We start from the raw sequence: 24,940 nt of genomic DNA, 5'->3' as shown, positions 1-24,940 counted from the left end.
TAAAACCTGCTGTATTAGTTAGGAATGTTGTGAAGATTAAGATATATAATGTACTCAAATGCCTGAACAAAATATAGTACTTAGAATATGGGTTTATTAACTCTTTTACATCATGGCAGAAAGTAATAGTATTTGAATTTTCAGTAACTTTTAACTAAGATACAGGTTCTTTGCCTCAGGTTAGTAATCATCACACAAAATAAAACTTAAGAACTTTTGATTATTTTAAATTGCATATTTCTCCCAATGTTTAAGAAAAATTCCTACTTTAAGGTTCTTTAAGAGAAAAGTACATTTAAAATTCTTAAACTGTACACTAAAGGAATTAACTCTTTAAAAAGTAAGAAATAAGCACCTCTTCTAAATCTGTACATATTATTTGAGACTATAAGTAAGATAATAAAACATATATTTTTGTTTTGATTGATATGCAGGATATTTGAAATCCTGACTCAGATTGTTTAGCACTAAATTGAATTATTCTTAGGATAGAGTTGCATTTTGTTGCTGTGTGTTCTCCAGAAGATGGAGTATAAGGGGAAATTTCAAATATACACAAAAGTAGATAGAATAATATATACCATGTATTCATCATCAACTTTAATATTTATCATTATGACCAATATTATTTTACGTATAGCCCTATCTCCTTCTCCACTTCCCAATTTGTTGAAGCAAATTTTTGTTGTTTTTATTATTTTACTTATTTTTATTTTGTTTTAAAATTATCTTAATTGTACAATTATTATTTCACTGTGTAATGTATTTCCATACATGCATATGTCATGATTTGATTATATCTGCCCTCCCTATTCCCCTTTTTTACCCCTTTTTCTTCCCTTAGTCTGTTTTCTATTTTCCAGTTATCTTTCTCACTTTTTGTTTGTTTGTTTGTTTGTTTGGGTGGGGGGTGGTTTTCACATAGGAGAGGAAACATGCATTACTTGTTGTTTGTTTTGTTTTTGTTTTGTACTAGGAATTGAACCCAGGGGTGTTTTACCATTTAGCTACATCCCTAGTCCTTTTTATTTTGAGGCAAGGTCTCTCTAAGTTGCTGAAGCTGACCTTGAACTTGTAATCCTCCTGCCTCGGCCTCCCTGGTAGCTAAGATTACTGATGTGTGCCATGGAGCCTGGCCCAATACTTATCTTTCTATGTCTGGCTAATTTTGTTTATTGGGATAATCTCCAGTTCCATCCACCTTCTGCAAATGACATTATTTCATTCTTTATGCTAAAAAATACTCCATTATGTATATGAGCCATATATTTTTAATCCATTCATCTTTTGCTAAGCAACTAGGCTGATTGTATATCTTAGCTTTTGTGAATATTGCCATAATAAACATGAGTATGTGAGTATCTTTTTTGTGTGCTGGCTTCATTTCCCCAGGAGTCATATAGTAGATCAATTTTTGTTTTTTTGAGAAACCTCCACACTGTTTTCCATAATAATTAACTTTCCTACCAACAGGCTGTAAGGATTTATTTCCCTCCACTTCCTCTCTAGCATTTGTTACCTTTTTAAAAAATAATAATAGGTATTCTCACTGCAATGAAGTAGAAGCTCAATGAAGTTTTGATTCACGTTTCCCTGGTGACCTAAGCCATCAAACATGTTTTAATTATCTGTTGACCATTTGCACTTCATCTTTTGTAGCTAGCAAAGATTTTCTTCCATTCTGTAGATTATCTCTTCATTTCATTGATTGTTTCCTTTGCTGTGCGGAAGTTGTTGTTTTTTTTTTTTTATAATTGTTGATAGACCTTTATTTTATCAATTGATTGATTTATATGTGGTGCTGAGAATTGAACCCAGTGCCTCACACATACTAGGCAAGTGCTCTACCACTGAGCCACAACCCCAGCCCCAGAAGTTTTTTAATTTTATGTAATCCCATTTGTTAGTTCTTACTTTTATTTCCTGAGCAATTGAAGTTCTTAAACAGTTACCTGTGCCAGTATCTTGAAGTGTTTCCCCTATGTTTTCCTCTAGTAGTTTTAAAGTTCTACATCTTACATTAAAGTATTTGATCCATGTTGAGTTGATTTTTATGTAGGGTGAAAGCAATCTAGTTTCAGTATTCTACATGTGGATATCCAGTTTTTCTTACAGCATTTGTTGAAGAGGCTGTCTTGTCTCCAAACTATGTTTTTGGCACCTTTGTGAGAACTGGATGACTATAAATGAATGGGTTTATTCCCGGGTCCTCTATTCTATGCCTTTAGTACATGTTTGTTTTTATGTCAATACCATGGTGTTTTTGTAACTATGCTTCTGTAGTCTATTTTAAAACCAGTTATTATGATCCATCCAACATTGATCTTTTTACTCTGGATTGCTTTGACTATTCAGGGTATTTTGTGTAAAGCAATCATACATCTTATCTGTGAATGTTTTCATTTGTATTTCTAAAAGATAAGTACTCTTGTTTTCTACATAACCATAGTACCATTATCATGCTTTAAAATATAGTCATGTGCCACATAACAAAGTTTCTGATCAATGAACCACCAGTCCTGCAGTGGTGCTATAAAATTGTAATGGAGCTGAAAAATTTCTCTCATCCAGTAGCATTGTAGCCATTATAACTTTAGAGCAAAACTCATTAATCATGTTTGTGGTAATGATGGTGTAAACAAACTTGTGCTGCCAGTCATTTGAAAGAATAATACATAACAATTGTATAAAATGCATAATATTGATAGAGTAATATACTATTATGCTACTGATGAGCATTTATTATACTTTTTATAGTCATTTTGTAGAATATTCCTACTTATAAAAAGATTTACTGTAATATAGTATCCCCTTGTTTCACTGATACCCTTATATATCTCATTTTTACCTCATCTCTTAATAGCATCATTTTCTCTTGTTCTTGATTTAATCTCATGTTATTTTGTTCATTATATCCCCAGGAACAGTATGCTACACACATACACACACACATACACATATGCATATGTATATCAGTCTTTTATCATATATATATATATATATATGCTTGTGTGTATCATATGGCTTAGATGAAGAGTTGGCTATACCACATAGGTTTGTGTAGGTGCCTCTGTGTTTGTTTGCTAACCATATCACCTACTGACATATTTCTGAGAGCATATTCCTTTCATTGACACATGACTAATAATTTATTGATACCATCAAATGTCATTGTTAAAATTTTCAATCTTCTTGTTAAAATTTTCCTAACAGTTTATTTATTTGAATCAATAAGTAAGATTCACAAATTGGAATTGTTCGATGTATCTTTTAAGGCTCATTTAATCTTCCCACAGATTTTTTTCTTCTTATAATTTATTTGTTGAAGAAACTAGGCCATTTGTAGAATTTCCTACAGACTTACTTTGCTGTAAAGTTAGTTTAAAAGATATCTCTCACCCTGTCTTTCCTTTAAAGTTATAGTAATTAAATCTACAGAACTGATCAAATCTAGTTTTGATTTTAGGGGTAAGACTTCTTTATAAATGATAATGTGAGCCTTCATTAGGAGTCTAACATTGATCTGGTTGTCTGTCTTTTGGTGATAGGCAGTCCATTCAAATTCAAGGTTTGGATACATTAATTCATTAAGTATTACAAAATGTTGATATTTTCTCTCTTCATTTATTAGCTGTAATATTCCTGTAAAGAGAAACATTCATCTATTCTTTGGGTAGCTTAATGTTTTGTTTGAACTGCCCACAAGAACAATCCATGGGTGGTCATTACTAATAATTTCAAATATCTGCCACGTTTATGGCCATTATAGTTCAGAAAAGGTGATTAAGATGCATTTTTAAGCCAGACTTAGTGGCACATGCCAATAATCCCAGCTGCTTGGAAAGCTGAGGCAGGAGGATTATAAATTTGAAGTCATCATGGGCAGCTTAAATGGCTGGGGATGTAGTTCATTGGTAGAGCATTTACCTAGTATGTGCAAAGCTCTGAATTCAATTCCCAGTACTGTGAAAAGGAAAAAATAAATAGATTTCTATATGTTTACAGATATAGATGCAAATCTATACATTTAATTTAATTAAATTAAATTTAATTAAAGATTAAGTCATTTAAGTAAGAATACTAAAGATATGCCAAAGCCATAAACAATTATAAATCTAAATTTACTTGATAAAATAAATCACTTAAGTTTATATCAGTTTTATAAATTTCAAAATATTTGCCTAGAATTTTCTACATATTGATCTCTCATTTTTATTGTATTTGTAATATATTGTCTCTATAAAATGTTAATTAAAAGGGAATGCAGTGGTGTCTTTTGAAAGAAGAGGATGTCATTCCTCGAATCAGGGCAATGGAAGGTCGTAGAGGAAGACCACCAAATCCAGATAGACAGCGAGCAAGAGAGGAATCCAGGATGAAACGTCGGAAGGGTCGACCTCCAAATGTTGGCAGTGCAGAATTCCTAGATAACACAGATGCCAAATTGCTAAGAAAACTGCAGGCTCAAGGTAAGAAATATAATGTTGTCTAACACTATACTAATCCTACTAAAAAGTATACTAAACATATTTCTTATAGTTATATACTTAGGAATGAGTGACACTATTCTCAGTTTCTAAATAGTAGATATTTGTCTTAGAATAAATGAGAAAATAAGGAGTCCCACTGGTAACTGGAGTTCTTTGATTTAGGTAATCTTCTTTCAAGAGCTATACTTATAAAAACACATCCTAACCTATGTGTTTAGAATTACAAAGGTGGGTGTTAAGCTGTTAATGCTTGCACAGAAAGGGAATCAACCAGCACTTGGCACTTGCCTTAAGGTCGTGCCAACCTTCTGGAAATTCTCCTTTTAACAGCTCCCGATCCCTTGAGGTGATACATGAGAATAACTCCAAAATATGTGGATCTGTGGAATAAATTTTCAGTCAGAGAACTCCAATTACTGGTAAGTAAACCAGTCTTTTAGTTTGGGTTCTCCTGTAGTTTGGATATAGTATATAATTAATAGAACTATATGAAAAAGTATTTTAATGTCACCAGAAGGTATTATTTATCAAACTGAAAGTGCTCATAATAACTTAAATATATTCATGATTCAAAATTGTATATAAATTATCAAAACAAAACCATGCTACATACATATGGCACAGAGAAGGTTGAATAAAATAAAATAGTTCAGTAATTCTGCTATGGAGTTTAGTTACTGGTTACAAATATGAAGCCTCTTAAAGTTGTCTGAACATAAAAACATTTATAGATAACTTTTATTTTTAAGCATGTATGTAAAGACATAAGATAATGTAAAATAAAGGATTAATAAAGAAAATCTACTTTAAAAGACTAACATAAATGTACTTCTTTTACATTCTCTGTAAATAAACACCAAAATCTGGAGGAAATACCTGAAATACTTTCTATTTATTATAAATACCATCATAATATTGATGTCTTTGTTTTTATTTTAAAACAAGTGTGTATGAAAAAAGCTCATAGAATGTGTTAAAATGAAAGATGCTTATTCTTCCTCATTAATGGAATTATTAGGAGGGCTTTTTAAAATCTCTCCAGAAACATGTACACACATATGCACATATGATATCCTTTCTTTCTTTTTTTTTTTTTTTTTTTTGTATGTGTGTTGCTGGGGATTGAACCCAGGACCTTGTACGTGTTAGGCAAGCACTCTACCAACTGAGCTATATCCCCAGCCCCATTTATATCCTTTTTGATTTCTAAAATAAGTGGTCTTAAAATGTCATACTATTCAGCTTGTTCTTTTCCCACTTTAGTTACCTTGAATATCTTTCTGTATTAGTATTTATAAACTAACCTGTCTTTTAATGACTAAATAGTGAATGATGCCACATGTAGCTCTACCATGCTTCATTAAACTAGTCTTTTTGATACATCCTTTCTATCATAGTGTTGTTATAAATATGTATTGCACAAAATAAATAAACATATAGTTTATATGTATTTAAACATATACTGCACATACCATTTCTAATTTTGTCAGATAACAGGCAAGTATTATCTCCAAAAAGGCTATACCAATTCAAACTTTGACCAGTAGTATGTAAGTTTACTACCTAGCATATAACTTAATATCCGTAAGTTTTTTCTACCTTAATATGTTAGTCAATTTTTTTAATTTTGTTACTTTATTTGGTTTCTTGTAAGACTTCATCTCTGACAGGTAGTTGTTAGTGATAGCTTAAAAAATGAATATATTAACAGACATAAGTTTTAAAAATTAATATTCTCAATAACTCATTAATTCTTCTGGTAGGGAAGATATATAGGTATGGAATGTGTACATTGCTTGCATAAAACAAGTTCTCAAAATTAACTGATAGCTAAGATACCCAATGCAAGTATCATTAGTATCCAAAATGGCAAATATAAATTTCCAAAATTAACTATATTTTATTGTAACAAAATAGAAGTTATTCTACTTTTACCCAATATTTTATTTTCCTTTTAGTTTTCAAATTGATTTTCAGTCTTATTACATACTTCTCCCCCATTGTCTTGGGTTAACTTTGCAAGTTCTGTAAACTTTGGCCTAACTGTGTATATACGTGTAATATACATGTGTGTGTGTGTGTGTGTTCTTTCTCATCATATATGTAAGAATTGAATATTTAACAGTAAACATTTATTAATATTTATAAGTGTATGGAATATAGTTTGCATGTTTTTTCTTGGGGAGAAAAGAAAACAAGAATGAATCACTTTTAGTCTATATAAATAAACCTGCTTGTTAATTGGTGAATACTGTTACTATCTCAAATTTTCCAAAACATTCAACAGCACCTGCCCTTTTTATGTCATAGAACTTAAGATATCACATAGTGTATATAATGTGCCATCATTTTACTGTATAACTCTAAGAAGAAAAAAATGCTGCCAATTATCAGACACGTTGATTTTAGAGATGTTAAAAATCTTTTAAAATGTATCTTTAAAACCAAAGACATCAGTTGTGTCTAAAAGATCCCTATTATTATGTGAAAATAAACATTAGTTCAAAAATAAACTTTTATCTTTGAAATTAAAGCAGATGTGTAATTTCTTAAATCATAAAAGATATTTTCAAATTAATATTTCAAATGTTAATTATAACATATTCAACAACCAACCATAAGCCAAATAAATGAGTAGATGATGGGAGTAATTTATTCCCCTGTACCTCAGTTAATTTTTTTGCATCTCTAACTCACTCTATTTGCTCCATAGCATCTCTAGTTTTTTTCTTCTTCTTTTCATATTCTCTCTTCCAGCTGCTCAAAATGTAAAATTTAAACTATATAAATTTTAATGATTAGTCAAATTTTATATTTCTTGCTAAAGTGAAAAGATATGTGTTGAATTTTTAGTGTTTTTCTGTCCAAAGGGTTTTAAAGTAAAAATTACTATGTACTTCTATAGAGCTTGAAATTGACTGATACCCTCATGTACAACATATATACACATATAAAACAGAATTTCTTTATTAAAATCAGCTTTTTTCCGAGGAACAAAAGACCATATTTATGTCACATTTTCCAGGAAAAGTTTTTATAATCATTTACACATCTTCACATTTTAAGACTGAGTTAGGCATTTATAATAGAGTTCAGTAGAGTTCATTTCAATTGCCAAATGTTTAAATGTTTATCTGACATTATTATAGATGAAATGATATCCTTCAAGAATATTGTTAATTCCTGACTCTGCAGGCCAATGTAGAGGCTTTTTTTTCCCGAAAGTATTAGTATATAGATCTTTTTGTGTGACCCAGAAATTTTTGATAATGCCTGATTCCTCAATATTAAAAATTATTGGAATATTGGGAGAAGTACTTTTAGCATCAGCTTCATTTTTATCTTTCATCAACACTTCCAGTTTACAAGATAAAATTATACCCTTTTACTCCTTTTTTAAAATCTTCATGACAGAAAATTATCCCTAGTAACCAACTTCATTCATTACAAGAATATAGGGTTACATTCTTAACCGAAATCTCAAGGCATTCAAATATTGCTTAAAGATTTTTAGAGGTACTAGTATATAGACTGTGGAGCTGGAAAGACGTGGTTTTTATATCTTGTCTCTACTATTTCTACTATTTAACTTCAGTGAGCGGTAGGTATTTTATTTGTAACCTGCACAGTGTTGCTTATTTTATAAAGTAGTTGTGAAGATTAAATAAGATCATGTAAATTTTTTAAAAGTTTTTTTTCATTGTAAATGGATCTTTTTATTTTATTTATTTATATGTGGTGCTAAGGATCAAACCCAGGGCCTCACACATGCCAGGCAGGTGCTCTAGAAGTATTGCTAGTTCTAAGCCAGTCTCAGCTGAGCCACAATTCCACCCCAAGATCATGTAAATTTAACTCAACAATGTTTGCATTCACTAAGTGGTAGAAATTGGTAGAGCTCAAGTGATTTAGAGCTAGCAATCATGCATATTCATTTTTGATGAACATAGTTTATAGGTTCCTTACACTGTTCCTCAGATACAATGTTTGAAACAATGCCTCCTGTATAGTGGTGCTTTTTTTTGGAAAAAAAAAAAAGGAAAAAGTTTTATTGTTTTACTAGCAAAGGAGAAATGCAGGGGACTACTGCCCATCAGCAGGAGCAGGGGTCTTTTAAAGAGGTGATTCAAAGTCTACCTTCCAGGTATTCTCTGTTGGAGTTGTAGTTCACTTGTTATTTTGGGAGATCTTCTGGTACCATCCTCAAAGTCTGGATTGCTTTCATTCCTATAATGGGTATGTTAAAGGAGTTCTAAAATGACGTGGTTTTTTTGTTTGTTTGTTTGTTTGTTTTGTTTTGATACCAAAGATTGAACCCAGGGGCACTCAACCACTGAGTCACATCTCCAGTCCTTTTTTTGTACTTTATTTAGAGACAGGATCTCACTGAGTTGCTTAGGGCCTTGCTAAATTGCTGACACTGGCTTAGAACTAGCAATCCTCCTGCCTCAGCCTCCCAAGCCACTGGGATTACAGGAGTGTGCCATCGTGCCTAGCCTCTAAAATGATTTTTTGAGAGATATTATGATAAACCACTTTTAGAGTTTGAAGTATTCAGACTAAGTTTGCCAACACAGAAAAGCAGTAACATTCTGTACCCTTTATACCTATTGCCACAATAATGCTGTATAACAAATAATTATCAAACTTAAATAGCATGTAATGCTAAGTGTTAATTGCTTGTGCAGGTGGAATCAGTTGGTGGTTAACTAATCAGTTGCCGATCTTGGCTGGTTTCAATAATATGTGTGGGGTCAGTTGGCTCTCATTCTCCAGAAGCCTAACCCAAATATGTTCTTATAGTAATGGGCAAGGCATAAGAGCAAAAGTAGAAAGAGAACAAACAAGTACACTTTCAAGTTCTACTTTCATTATAGTTGCTAATGTCTTGACCATAGATGATGATGTGACTGAATTCTGAATCAAGAGACAGAAAATACATTCTACTTCTTAATGGAAGTTGCTGCAGTGTCACATTGTGAATGACATGTTTAAAAGGAGGAATGAAGAATTGGGGACATTATTTATGCCTTTCTACCCCCCAAGTTCATACAGTTTTTTTTTGGAAATTATGAGTGAATTGTTCTTAAAATGCATTGATATTCTTCATTCTTTGTATTTTAGGAGATTTAATCTCTTTTCCTCATAAGTAAGAATATCACTGATTCAGGGATTTAACCATTACTATAGCTAATTGAAATGTAAGTTTGGGGAGAAGAATTTGTTTTATTTTTTATGTATTTTGTTGTTTTATGATTGAAATTACTGTTGTTACATATTAGCAGCTACTTTCCTACTAAGTGGAGATTACTTGAAAAAAAATAACTTAGATGAACCTCTGTGATAAAGATTAAGAGAAATATCATCTTTATGTAGTTAATTTGATGGTTTGATGAAATAATTTTGGCAATTTTTAAGGACAAGTGAACGTGACATTTTCTACTACACTACTCTCCTATTTTGATGTCTTTTAACGATAAGCAGTTTTCTTTAATATTATATCCTTCATGATGATACGTACCAATTTCACAGTTAGCATTTTAGGTTTGCAGTTATGTGAAGTCATTAGTAATGTTCTCTGAAATTTCTTATTTTTCAGAAATAGCCAGGCAAGCAGCACAAATAAAACTTTTGAGAAAACTTCAAAAGCAGGAACAGGCTCGTGTTGCCAAAGAAGCGAAAAAACAACAAGGTGGGTAATATAATTGATGGCATGAATTTGAAAAGTGAATGTTGGGGAATTCATAAAAGACTTCTTCATTGCTCATTCGATGATAATCTGTGCTTTGGTTTCTCATCATAGCAATAATGGCTGCTGAGGAGAAACGAAAACAAAAAGAACAGATAAAGATTATGAAACAACAGGTATGTTCATGCATTGAAACTAACTTTTAGAACATGGTCCTTATTTGGAGAATTTATTTATATAAGTACATTATTTTAATTTTGATTTTTAAATTACTTCACATTGTTATGTTTTCTATTTAGAAAGTTGTCACCTTCCATTAGTTAAAATTTCACCTCATTTTTAAATCAAGTCTTCTGCTTTTAAGGTTTTGGTTTGATTTGAGGTTTTCCTTGCAGTGCTGGGAATTGAACCCAAGTTCTTACCCATGCTAAGCGAACATGCTACCTCTATATTTCCAAGTTTTAAAAAAAAAAAAAAGATTACCAGCCAGGCACGATGTGCATACCTACAATCCCAGCAACTCAGGAGCTTGAGGCAGGAGGATTATAAATTCAGTGTCTGCCTCAGCAACTTAGTGAGTGAGACCTTGACTCAAGTTTAAAAAATTTGAAAAAGATTAGTGATGTAGTTCAATGTTAGAGCACCCCTGGATTTAATCCCCAGTACCACAAAACAGACAAACAAACAAAAATTATCAAATACAATTTATGTAAGTATTTTAATTTCCTGGTACTTTAAGTAGATGTCCTGAATAATTGGAAGACTTTTTAAATTTATGTACCAGTAAGTGAAAGATATTGCTTGAACATTCACATTTTAATAAGGAAACCTAGTTGTTCTAAAACATGTAAAATATTAGGAAAAAATTAAATTCAAATTATTTAACATAAGGTTTACCCTCATTGCTTCTGAATGCTTTCAGAATTACTTAAAAATTGCTACTACATGAAAATGATGAGAGCCTTATTTTAGCATATCCAGAATTCTTGTATCTGCAGTGTCCTTCTCCTATGTGGTCTTCAAACTATGTTTGAGCAAATGAAATGATTTTTAAATCCTTATAGATACAATATTAAATGAGAAGGTATTCAGCTTCATTTAAGATTGAATTCATAAGCTAATCTTCCATCTCCACATAGTCATGTAATAGTAAAGCAGAGAGGGAATGGAGGGAAAGTACTATTTTTTAAGAATTTTTTAACATTTAAGTAGTTATTTCCAAGTATGGAATGAAATCAATTGTGTTACTCTGTAAATAGCTGCTAAATAAATTACTTGGGTTGGATTTCATTTAATTATTTCTAAGGTTCCCTGCAGAATTGACTTATATTACTAGAGATAGTTGATGCCGAGTTGGGTTTTAGAATTTTGGAGCTTAGATTTAGGCAGCCTAGATTGAAATATGGGCTTGGCTACTTAATAATTTTATGACCTTGGATGAACTACTTAACTTCTAATTCTCTATTTCATCCATTGTAAGGGAAGATCATTGTAATATCTGAAGATTAAATAAGATAATGAATATAAAGTGCTTAACACAGTGCCTGGCACTAAACAAGTGTTCAACCTTTTAAAAATACATATAAAACATCAAACTGTATCACATACTGTTTTGCCATAATTTAGTCAATTGTAAACTTGAATTCCTTCCTTTGTTTTTTGTGATTGCCAAATATTGTAAATTGACTTAAAATAAATAGGCTAAGGAATGCGTTGTTAAAATACTGTAAATATTTGCTGAATAGCATATGTACATATATAAATTAATTTATATCTCATTTTAAATGAAATACTGCTGTTTCTGTTAAAAAATGTTTATAGGTTATCTAACTTATTCATAAGGGCCAAAGACCCATGAGATCCTAATAGTACATTATATTCAATTTTGTGATCCTAGAGTCTTAAAATGGCCACAGCCTAATCCCATGGTCTTTGCTGCTCATTGAAAAAGTACTAGGCTCCAAAGCCTCTAGCAACATTGATGCAAATAAACTGGACTTAGATAAGACATTTATCTGAGGCTAATTTCAGTGTACCATCTGAATATTCCTCATTGCCTACAAAATGAATCAAAGTATAGAATAATCTAACTCACACAGTCTATTACTTAATGACCTTTGTGTGTGTGTGTATGCGCATTTTGAAGTGAGGTGGGGTTGTCTCAATGTGTTGCTCAGGCTCTCCTCAAACTTGCAACCCTCCTGCCTCAGCCTCCCAAGTAGTTGGAATTATAGCCATGTGTCACCACTCTTGGATATAATGAATATTTTAAAGTGAGCTACCAGATCTAGAAAAAAAATAGTAGCATGTCTGTCTCATCCTTTGGATTTTTTTCTTACCTCTAGTTCAAAAATCTCACTAGAGTCTCATTCTTCTCCTCCCCATCTCCTCCTTTTATGCAATGCTGGGGGTCAAACCCAGGCCTTCTGCATACTGGGCAAGCGCTGTACCCTGCCTACACCATAGATTCCTTAAGGCACTTTTCTGGAAGATTGCAGAAGCATTATGATGAAACAGGAGGAACACAGGCTTTGGAAACTGAACAGGACTCTGTATTTACTAATTATTAGACATTAGGCAAAATATTTAATCTGGAAATCTCAGTTTTTCTCTTTTACACTAAGAAGATAATTTTAACTTCTGGTTTTTTTTTTTTTTTCTTTTAATGATCAACAAGATATTTTATGTAAAGTGACCAGCTCAGTGTTTACAGGTGCTCAATACTATAAGGTGAATCTTTATTATTATGATAATTTATAAATAATATTTATCTACCTGTATTTCTCATCCTTTGGATTTTTATCTACCTGTGTTTCTCATCCCTGCTGACAGCACTACCAAATAATAGTACATATAAATCACTTGAATATTCAAGGTAATACATTTATCTAAATGTACTTAAACCCAAAATTACATAAGCCCAAGATTCTCTGTGCATAAGAGTACAGTGGATACCTTTTATTTATTTGAGGGCATATCACTTTAAAATCTTATAATTGACAAGAGCAGAAAAATTGGATCAAGAGTATGATTTACTTAGGTCTTAAGCTCTAATCCAAATAAATAACATCAAATATGGATCAAACAGTCTTCTCTGACACTTGGAAATGACATGAAAGATACCCTTGGGTTTTTATTCTGGTAAGCTATAATACTTAATACCAAAAGAGGACAAGCAGCCGCAAAATCATAGGGGATTGGTCTTCTGAAATCAGGCAGTAAAGACCTCTACAGGCCATCAATAACATCAGTGTACAAAAAAGTAATAAAATATAAAGTATATCTTCAAAAGGTACACTAGTCTCTGGAAACTGAAGAAGGTATTGTAATATACAGCAGTATAAAATGTGTTTGCTCTGGAAATTCTGGGATAAATACAATTTGAAGTAGAAAATTTCAGGTTTTTTTTTTTTAATATTATGCATGTATTCTCATCAATGTCATTTTGGGACTTTCAAGTGGAAGTTATGAGTGTGAAATTGCTAACAGTATGCTTATAGCTTATGAGGTAATTTTAAAAATCACAATGTAAGTTCTTATCAAAATTAAGATGATCACTAAATAAAACATAACCAGCAGTCAGTTTATTAAATTTAGACAGTGTGTATACCAGTTGTGTTATATAACCAATTCCTTGGACTTTTTAAACAAATTTTTTTTTAATTGTGGATGGACACAATACTTTTGTTCATCTTTATGTGGTGCTGAGGATCGAACCCACTGCCTCACACATGCTAGGCAAGCGTTCTACCAGAGCTACGACCCCAGCCCTCCTTGGACTTTTAAATTGGAATTAATCCACTTTTTAAAGTGTTACAGATTATTTTTAGATGGGCTTATTGAGATAGTTAAAAGGAATGTCATATTATCATGTTGTTTAACATGTGAATTATTTTTTATTTAATTGTGACAGTAAGAAAGGGCAAACACCTCATCCTGCTTCATAGTTGAATAGTTATTTGCTCAAGATCATCCAATTAATGACTTTAACCCAGAACTAGCCTTATGTATTCTAATTCTGGGGACACTAATTTTTTTCTACTCTTCTATCCTGTATTTATTTCAAATTAATATTATTTACAGTTACAAATATTTATAAAGAGTACCAGGCTACTTAAGTTTAATCAGCTTTATTTATCTGGTTTCTGTTTATTTATTTAGTATTTTTATTTTGTAGATTATGAGAAATTTTATAAAATCATATGAATTTAAAACATAAAAATATATGTGATTTTCTCATCATTAAAGTTTTTATATCCAGCCTGAACAGCATCTGATAATTTTGTGCTTTTTTCTTAACCTATTTGATTCCAATTAAACATGTTTTACCTCAATATTTATTTTATTATCTTAAATTTTCATAATCTTTCATATAGGAAAAAATTAAGAGAATACAGCAGATCAGAATGGAAAAAGAACTTCGAGCCCAGCAAATTCTAGAGGTAGAGTTCTTAAATTTATTATGATTGAAGTAATATAATCATGTATTTTTATAAGTCTGCAAAAAAATTTTGCCTGTATATCTCTTACCTATACAAATTAACATGTTCATCAAAAAATGTCTTTAAATATAATGCATAAAGTAAGACCTTCTCTGAACTTTATTAGCAAGCTCATCTAATACTAGTAGTAAGAAGCCAGGAAATGAGACAAAAGAAAGACCTTTGACCACCTAATACAGTTGTCATAAAAGTTCATTTGCTAAAACCTTAGTTCTTTACTTTTAGAAAAGTCATTAGGGCTTATAGTCAGATATTTACTTTGAATATAGAAACAAACATTTATAAAAGTAAACATTCTAAAAGTAAAATTAAATTTTAAATATAGAAACAATTTTATTGCCATGGTTTGCTGGTTCTAGCATTTCTCTTCCCCTGCAAGCTTACTAGAGTAAGATAGAAGACATATTGGCAACAACAAACATAGTAGGCAAAAGACAGCAAGAGAAAATACAGAAAAACTCCATCTGGCATATACAGGAACTCAAAAGCCTAGCAAGAGTTTGTAATCTTTTTAATTGAATAGCAAGCAATTTTAACACCTTAACAGCCCAAAGGCATTACTCTATCAAATTGTGCAGTATAATAACTGACGTTCAAAATAATTGCCCTTAGTCATCAAGAAAAAGCCAAATTATGTTTAGTGTACTGTGTCTAAACAGGCATATGTCTCAAGATTATTTCCATCTAACATAGTGCAAATAAACTTTTAATGTTTAAAATTATTACTTCTCAGCTGTTCAGGAAACTACTGCTTTATAGACCACTTTATTCACTGTGGATCCAGATAGCTGAGGTTTTCTGTTATGGTTTTTTCCCCTTCTAATATACATGTTCTCGGTTTAAACCATTTCAAATTAATTTTAAAACTCCCAAATCAAAAAATCTGTATCTTAAAGTATATTGACAATAACTGTCAAATAGTTTTGAAACTAGTTAATGACTTTAAGATTATAAAGTTTATATTTGATAGTATGATCTTAATGGTCAAAACGTGCTTCATGAAAGAGTTACAGATTTCCATTCTATTAAAAGGGTGAGGGGACACTTGAAATTTAACAAAATATACAGAGGTAGGGAAATCAGATTTAATACTTTGTTAGTGGTTGTATCTTAATTATGTTTTAAAATAAATTTCAAATAAAGTAGACATGTGCATTTTTAAATTGTTACTGATTTATTCTTGAAACAGTTTTTATCAGTTAAAATCTATCCTGTTTCCTAAATTTTTTAGAGATACTTTAAAATCAGAAAAAAGCAATAAATGACAAAATAATTTTTTATGTGATTAAATTTTAAGATAAAATAACAAACAGTGGTAGATTTTTGAACAAGGTTGGTAGACAATAAGAAAAGTTGTCATATTCTTATGAATTTAAGAATTTTTGGCATATCCTAATGCTAATCTACAAATTAGTAATAAAATTAACTGGGGAAAAATCTGTAATTGTCTGCATATATGTTACATATTGTTTTGTACCTTGTGAGGCATGTAGCTTCATTTCAAGTCTGAGATTATTTGCAAGTTGTAGTGGTGCTGTTGCATGACTTTGAGACCTGTTTTGCATGCACAGGCTAAAAAGAAAAAGAAGGAAGAAGCGGCAAATGCCAAATTATTGGAGGCCGAGAAACGAATAAAGGTTAGTTTAGATGAGAATCAGAGTTTTTATTTTTCAAAAAATAAAAACTATGTGTTATATCAGCATCAATTATATATATTTTTAAAAAGGTTTTCCTCAAAATGGCTATCTAAAAAATACATTTTAGCAGATACAATGTGTAAATGTGTGCTTTTATTTGTATGTATATTATATGTATACTATGTGTATTTTTATTTCATTATACAGGTTTTATGTATTTCTTTGAGCCCTTTAAATAGGAGACATCAAAGCAGAAATGCAAATTATTGCATAACACCTGTATACAGTTTTGCTTGATGAGAATGATTCACCAAAATGATTTTGTGTGTCATTTATGTTCATGTTTCAAACTGTGTCCCAAATCTGATTCTCCCCATATAACTTTCTGTCCGGCACCTGTTTTATTAAAAATGATAAGCATGTAGAAACAAAACTGTATCAATTGCTATTTACTAATAAGTACTATTTACCTATCAAAGTATAAGAGATATGTTCCCTATCCTCTCACCCATCCTATCTATTTTGGATAGCTGAATTTTGGAAGTGGGCAGCTGTGTGAACCTGGTAGTATTGGAAACCTTTTTGTGGGGTGGCAGGACAGGGTTTGTGCTGGGATGGAACCTATTGCCTTACACATGATAAGTACCAGCCCCTGCTATACCGCCTGCACCTATTTGTTATCTTTTCAACACTCTTACTTTATTCTTTAGATGTCTTCTCCTTTTATGCCTACACTTAATATTAATTTCATTCAGATTTTACCTTTATAAAAATACTGAATCTGATGACATTCCTAGAATCATTTGCCTTACAACCCTGTCCCCTTGGGATGGTGCTGTGAACCATAGGTGGGTATGGAAATCTCAATCTGATCACCAAAGTCTTTGTCACTTTTATTCATTGAAAAGAAATATATGTGGTTAATTATATTTGGGAGATTATATTTGGAGTGGAAAGAGTTCTAATCACTAAATTTGAGGATTACAACATAATGTATTAAAATGATTTTTTAAAAATATGTGAATTGTATCTGATATGCTCTGATAATCTAGTCAGTTCAGTGGATACACCATTGAAGTGTGTTGTTAGGTCATTCATTGAATTTTAAGTCAAAATGTCTACTAATGAAAGATCCTTGCTTCAGCATCATATAATTTTTATATTAAGTATTAGAGCTATGTAAAATTGAATTGCCATTTTATAAGTAAAAACATGATTGAATCTTGGCAATTCTGTATGGTTCAACCTAATGGAAGACTACAGAATCTTAGAAAAAGGAACTTTCATACTTTTAGCATGTTCTACATCTTTCCCAGAATTCATATATCAAAAGTTTCTTATTTTTAAGGAAAAAGAAATGAGAAGACAACAAGCTGTTCTTCTGAAGCATCAGGTCTGTATACATGTGATTATGCAACTATTGAAATGTATGTTTTATAATTTTGCTTAAATCTATTTGGGGGAAAATCTTCAAAATATTTTCTTAAAATTTCTAATATAATTCCTGCTTAAGTTTTTCTTTCATCACATAGTTATTGCCTTGCTTTGGTATTGGTGTCTTTTGGGGGGTTAAAATTGGTTTTATGACTCTGTGATTTCTGTTTCATAATGTTGTGCCAACTCTTTCTACCAGGAGTTGGAGAGGCATAGACTAGATATGGTATGGGTATGTTTATTTTTGTACATCTAACACCGCATTGTGATTTGGTTGTGATATGGTTGTCATAGCAATGCATAAAGTGTAGCACTGGCTGCTGTCATATTACATACTGCTGCATGGCTTTACAGCACAGTGCATTGCATACATCTGCTTGTCTGTCTATAAAGAAGTATGATACATCTCCAAGTTTCTTCAATGAATTGCATAAGTCTTAAATAAGACTGTTCTCTAAAAATATACATTACTGATGTCACAAGGAAAGTTGGGTCACTATACAGTTAGACACAATTGTGACCTGTATTCTCCCATCATTCTAGATCAAAACTACCATTGAATACAATGGAAATTTTGAGTTTGTTTGATGAGAGAATAGTTAAATATTTATACTAATATATTTACAAATATATTTAAATGAAAAAATCAATTAGAGCCAGGTGCAGTTGACACACACCTGTAATTCCAGTGACTTAAGAGTTTGAGACAGAATTGCCAAGTTTGAGGCTAGCCTCAGGAACTTAGCAAGACCCTGTCTCAAAATAAAAATTTTTAAAAATGGCAGGGGATGTTGGTAGAGCACCCCTGGGTTCAATCCTCAGTATTGCAAAGAAAAAAAAAATCAATTAGCTATTATTCATATGTGATTTTTTAATTTAAAATAAAATGAAATTATCAAATTAAGCTAGTACTTACCTTATGTTCATACTGTACATTTTAGATTACACTTATTAGCCCATGATGCAGCCTTTGTTGTTTTAAACAGTGCATCAAGTGGCAGACATCAGTAAATAGACTATCCTATTTTATTTGTGTTTGTATATGAACTAAGACTAGTTTAGCTTTATAAATTGTTACAAAAGCTTTAAAAATAAAAACCCTTTCTTATTTGTTGGTGATTATTGAATCATTAAAGTGATTTTATAACTGAAATAAAACTAACCAATTCTAAAACCATTACATGAAAGTGATTATAGATCAATTTCTGCCTGATCTAAAAATTTAAGAACAATACAACCTTTAGTTCAATTGGCTATAGTAAGTATTTGTGGTTTTTCTAATAGCAGATGTAAGGTAACTGACCTGTTCCAGCCAACCATTATGCTTTTTGTTCTGCCAGCTTTTGAAGGAGCATCACAACTGACCATAAGTAAATCTTGTATGCTTCTGTTTACACTGTCTCCATGTTCATTGCTTTACCTTTTTGCTTTTGATTGTTCTTGTATTTGCTTTCTAAACCTGAACTAAAACATGCACAGACTGGCCATTCTTGTCTTATATTTAGTATTTACTGTGACTTGTCTATAAATGCTAAACATGCTATACTGAGTTTTTTTTTTTGTTTTTGTTTTTGTTGTTGTTGTTTTGTTGTTGTTTTCCATTTGAAAATCAAACTTTTGACTCTATGGTTGAGTTAGTTTTCTCATTTTATCTGGCCTAATAGGAACGAGAGCGAAGACGACAACATATGATGCTTATGAAAGCTATGGAAGCTCGTAAAAAAGCAGAAGTAAGTGTATATGTCTAAAAAAAAAATTACCTTATTAATTAATATTTTTCCCAAAGCATTGGCTCTTCCAAACATAATATTTTTCAGTGTATGAGTTTGTCTTTATATACAGGCTTTCATAAGCAAACCAAAGGTTAAATACAAGAATTATAATTCAATGTTAAAATAAAAAAAAAATGTAGAAAGGTTCCAAAGTATGTGTTAATTTTCCTGGCTGAGATTTAAATTATCTTTTTAAAATACGTTGAATGGTGTTTGTTTGGAGAAAGTAGCTACTTATTAATGTAACCAGAATGTCACAAAATTGATATTACAGCATGCCTAGACAAGTCTTGTGTGTCCTAATTTAAACTCAGATAATTCTAACCATGGACTTCTGCCATCAGAATTATTCTTTAGCCTTCTAAGTAAAAAATTAGGCATAAGGACTTTCTTTAAAACAGTCTTTAACAGATCATTCAGAAAAAGAATAATTTCAGTATGTCAAAACAAATGTACTGGAATTCAATAGAAATCAGTTAAAGGTTAAAATATATGTTACAAAGGAAATCATTCTGCATTAGAACTGTTGAATAGAGAGAGAGATATTTATTATAACCAGGGTTTTTGAGAAACTCAAATTCCCATGCTAACTCTGCCACCAATTTACTTTTCCTCTTCCGACTTTTTATTTAAAATTGAAATAATGATACCTACCTACCTCTTAGGGTTGTGGGATCATCAAGTGAGATAAACATTTAATAAGTGATAATTAGACTGAGGATGTCACTTAGTGCCTAGTGTGTATGAGGCCCTCAATTCAATTCTCAGCACTGCTATACATACACATATACATACATACATACAAATTAATGAAATTTATACTGTTTTATCTCAAAATTGAGAGCTCTATATTTTATTATTTTGGTCTCAGCTCTGGCATAAATTTTTAAGATTTCTGGTGTGTAGACACAATATTATGTGTATTATTTTAGCAACTGGACAGGATAGTCAGATTACCTGAATTTGGATTCTGATTTCAGCATTTTCCAGCTATATGATCTCAGGCAAGTTATTTAAACTTTTCATGATTCATTTAATCTTCAAAACAGCGACAGTAGTAATTCCTAACTCATAGGGTTGTTGTGGTGTTCAAATGGGTATGCAACTGTGTTAGTGTATGTGTGAAGTTCTTAGAATACTGCCTGGCCCATATAATACTTACAGTTAGTTACTACATTTGTATTTGCTTTGTACAGTGGACCTAGCATAGCCAGGGTTGGGAATCACTAACAGATTACCTCTAAATTTCCTCCAGCAATCACTTTGTCACTTTCCTAATCTTTATGCCCTAACATTTTTCCTGATGTCTTTTCCCTAACTTGTTGATTATCCAGTCCCTCTTACACCTAACATAGTAATGGAATCTGTGCATCTATCCATTGAATTGTAACCATAATCTGAAAATGACATCCAGGAAAAGAGAAAGTTATTGCTGCTCTTTTTATTCCCTTCTGGAAGCAGTGCAGTAGTAGAAAGAATAGGGAATGAAATTAATTAAAATCCTGAATGCTCAACCTAATTTCTTTCAGTCTGGACAGATGGAACTGAAGGAACAATTAATAACTCAAGAAAAAGACCTGAAAAATCCTTCAAGAGATAAATTCTGCCTCTATTCTCCTCCTAACTCCTCCTTCCTTCCTCTCCTCCCTCCTCCCTTCTTAGTTACTATTTCCTTTTTACCAGAAGGAATAAGAAGTCCTCCTCCTTTTCCTCTTCCCTCCCTTATCCTCCTCCTCTTTCCCTATTTCTTTTTTACCATTAGGAGTAAGAAGACCTATTGCTTGTCATTGTTTTCCTGGTGGAGAGGAAAGCTAAGGAAGAAAGACATTATAATAAAAATAACCTAGAGCATTATCTCCAGGCAACTATGGTTTGGTAGAAGAAAATAGAAAGAGTAAGATTATCTGAGGTGGGAAATACCCAGGTGAAAGAGACAGTCAAAAGACTGAAAGGACATGACCTTTTCCATTGGTTCTTCATATTTACACTCTGTGACCTGGGGATAAAGTAGGAAAAGTTGTTGCAGAGAGGTGGGTAAAATCTGGGTTGAGTGGAGAGTGGCAGCGACACACGGTGTAAGTAAAACTGATTAAAATGATATATTCTATTAAAGTCATCATACTATAGTGATATATGCATACCCATATTTATAACAGCACAATTCACAATAGCCAAACTATGGAACTAGATTAGGTGTCCATCAATGGATGGATGGATAAAGAGAATTTGGCATATATACACAATGGAGTTTTATTCAGCCATAAAGAAAGATGAAATTATGTCATTTGCAGGAAGATGGATGGAACTTGAGACCATTATGTTAAGTGAAATAAGCCAAACTCAGAAGGTCAAGGGTTGTATGTTTTCTCTCATATTTGGAAGCTAGAGTGGAAAAAGGAAAAGAAAGGTGACAGTGGTGGGGGCATCTCATGAAAATGAGGGCTGGGGTATATATAGCTCAGTGGTAGAGTGCTTGCTAGCATGAGTGAAGCCCTGAGTTCTATCCCCAGTACCACAATAAGTAAATAAATAAATATCAGTAGAGGAAAAGTACCAAGGTGTACAAGAGAAGGAGGGAACAGGGAACTTCTGGGAAGTGATATTGGCCTAATTATATTGTTATATTGTATACATGTACAAATATGTAACAACAAATCCCATCATTGTGTACAACTACAATGCACCAATAAAAAATGTGGAAAGAGAAAAAAGTAAATATTTTAAGAATCTGTTAAAGCCCAAGTGAGAAAAATAAATACACAAAAGGAAAATTAACACACCTATATTGAATCAATATAGGTACTTAATAGGGCTGCCCACATCAAATATAAGTAATTTTAAAAGGAAATGACAAGCATGATAAAATATTAAACTAAAATAAGGAATATATATGTGCATATGTACATGAAATATTAGCTTAAATTTTTTTATAAAAGAACCTAGTTTCCTTGCTTTTATTTTGCCTTTCTCAAACTCCATATGTATTCTCCATAGAGCAGCCAATGATTTTTAGAAAGTTCCCTGACTAGTTAACTCTTCATCATGGCATAACAATGTAAATGCTCTGAACTCTACCTGCTTTCTTACTTTACCTCTTACAATTTGCCCCTTATACCATAATTTTTGTCTTATTTTAATTCCAAACTAAAGGCTTTTTACCCTTGAGGTTTTTCGGCCAAATATTCAACGATTTCTCTTTGTGTTCAGACACAGATCAAATGTAAACTGTCCAACAAGCCTTTTCAGATCACCTAATTTTTCCGTATTTTAATTCAACCTACAGAACTCCTTTTTTTTTTTTTTTTTTTTTACTTGTTTATGATTTTTCTCCTTCCAGGATGTAAACTCTTTAAGGATAGGACTCTTATTTACCATTGTATTTGCCAATACCTTAATTAGAACCAAGTATTTAGTAGGTGCTCAGAAGATTATAGTTGAATGAATGAATGAACTAAAAGTTATAGAACTAAGAAAATAAATAAAGGATAAAACAATTAAAGAGTGATTGTATTATTATGTTTTCTGTCCATATAATTCTTTTTATTAAAAAGTTGTGTGTGTGTGTGTGTGTGTTTGTGTGTTTGTACATGTTGGTGGAAACAACTGGGCATCCCACTGAGGGAGTGACAAAGTCCTCTTCAGGCAGACCCGAAAACCAAAAAGAATATTCAAGATGAAGTAATCATATCAGAGAGAAAAACTTTATAATATAAACAGTTAAGCAATAGTAAGACTTCTTCAAATAATTATTATTTACTTAAATTTATTTTTTAACTAATATACAAAAACATAAAATTATATATACTTGCAGGGTCTCAGGTGATATTTTAATACATGCATTCATTTCATGTTTAAATTATGTTAAACATATCAATTTCCTCAGATACTTGTCATTTCCTTATGGGAACATTCAAAATTTCTTCTAACTTTTTGAAATCTACAGTACATTTTCATTATCTATATAGTTACCCTATTGTTCAATAGCATACCACAACTTCTTACTCCTAACTGTAACTTAGTACCCATTTATCAGCGTTTCCCCAGCCTTCCCTCCCCAGTTACTCTCTCTGGCCTCTGGTAAATACCATTCTACTCTTAACTTCTATGAGATCAACTTTATAAAACAATTTTATAACTTTTTATTCATTTATTTTCTGATTTTTTTTTTTTTTTTTTTTTTTTTTTTTTTTGGTGCTGGGGATCGAACCCAGGGTTTTGTGTTTGCAAGGCAAGCACTCTACCGACTGAGCTATCTCCCCAGCCCCTATTTTCTGATTTTTAATGGATATAAACTTTTTTAGATTCTTAAAGTTATATGGTCTTGAAGGCATATGGTCTTTCTGTACGTGGCTTAGTCTACATAATATAATGAGGATTTCATTATTATAGCTAAATAGTATTCTTTGGTATATATGTGCCACATTTTCTTTAACCGTTCATCAGTTGATGGACACCTCAGTTGTTTCCATTTCTTGGCTGTTGTGAATAGTGTCATAATAAACAAGAGTGCAGATCTGTTCAACATACTGATTTCACTGTTTTAGTCAGCTTTTTCTCTGCTGTGACTAAAGGACCTGGCCAGAATAATTGTAGAGGAGGAAAAGTTTATTTGTGGGCTTATGGTTTCAGAGGTCTCAATCCATAGACAGCAGACTCCATTCTTTGGGGCTCAAGGTGAGGCTGAACATCATGGCAGAAAAATGTGGTGGAGGGAATCAGCTCACATTAATGATCAGGAAGCAGAGAGAGAGGTCTCCACTTTCCAGATACAAATATATACCCCAAAGCCACACCCCCACTTCCCACCTCCTCCAGCTACACCCTACCACTTCAATTACCACTCAGTTAATCCCTATTAGGGGATTAATTCATTGATTGGGTTAAGACTCTCTCACAACCTAATCATTTCTCCTCTGATCCTTCTTGCATTATCCCACATATGAGCTTTTAGGGAACATCTCACATCCAAACCATAACATTCACTTCCTTTGGATATATATCCAATAGTGGGACTACTAGATCATGAGACATATTTTTCATGGACAACCCAAATTTATCCAGTCTTTCATATAAACTTCTAACTCAGTATTAATAGTCTTATATGCACTTGCCCATTCCCTCATTATTATATAACATGTACAGTAGAATGTCAATAATGGACATATTTTGGCTTCATAGTCTGCCACCTGTTACTACCTAACATTAATTCCAGACTTGTAATTTTTTCTGTTATTAATGAAACTTTATTATAAACTGAAGACTTTATGAAACTTAGGCAAGATCAGTTCAGAATTCTAAATGATTTATGTGTAACTGTTGACTCTAAACTTTAAAATTCCTGTATACCTTTAATTATTAGATTGTGAAAAAAGAAAAATAGACTAAACAAAATACAAATGTTATAAGTAGTGCTTAA

General features: G+C 31.8%; 1 protein-coding gene across 1 annotated transcript in view; it reads left to right on the top strand.

Annotated features, from left to right (window-relative positions):
• The window catches only part of Baz2b (bromodomain adjacent to zinc finger domain 2B), a 159,975-nt gene that overhangs the window by 68,115 nt on the left and 66,920 nt on the right, over nucleotides 1–24,940 (top strand). Inside the window, 8 exon segments of the mRNA XM_047546021.1 lie at nucleotides 4,259–4,469; nucleotides 10,090–10,182; nucleotides 10,294–10,355; nucleotides 14,556–14,621; nucleotides 16,253–16,318; nucleotides 17,667–17,711; nucleotides 17,952–17,978; nucleotides 19,417–19,482. Of these exon segments, the coding sequence (XP_047401977.1) occupies nucleotides 4,259–4,469; nucleotides 10,090–10,182; nucleotides 10,294–10,355; nucleotides 14,556–14,621; nucleotides 16,253–16,318; nucleotides 17,667–17,711; nucleotides 17,952–17,978; nucleotides 19,417–19,482 (636 nt within the window).

This window comes from Sciurus carolinensis, chromosome 3, assembly GCF_902686445.1.
Source record: "Sciurus carolinensis chromosome 3, mSciCar1.2, whole genome shotgun sequence".
NCBI classification, from domain to species: domain Eukaryota; kingdom Metazoa; phylum Chordata; class Mammalia; order Rodentia; family Sciuridae; genus Sciurus; species Sciurus carolinensis.
The sequence above is the reverse complement of the archived record's forward strand: the minus strand, read 5'-3'. Positions and strand labels throughout refer to the sequence as shown.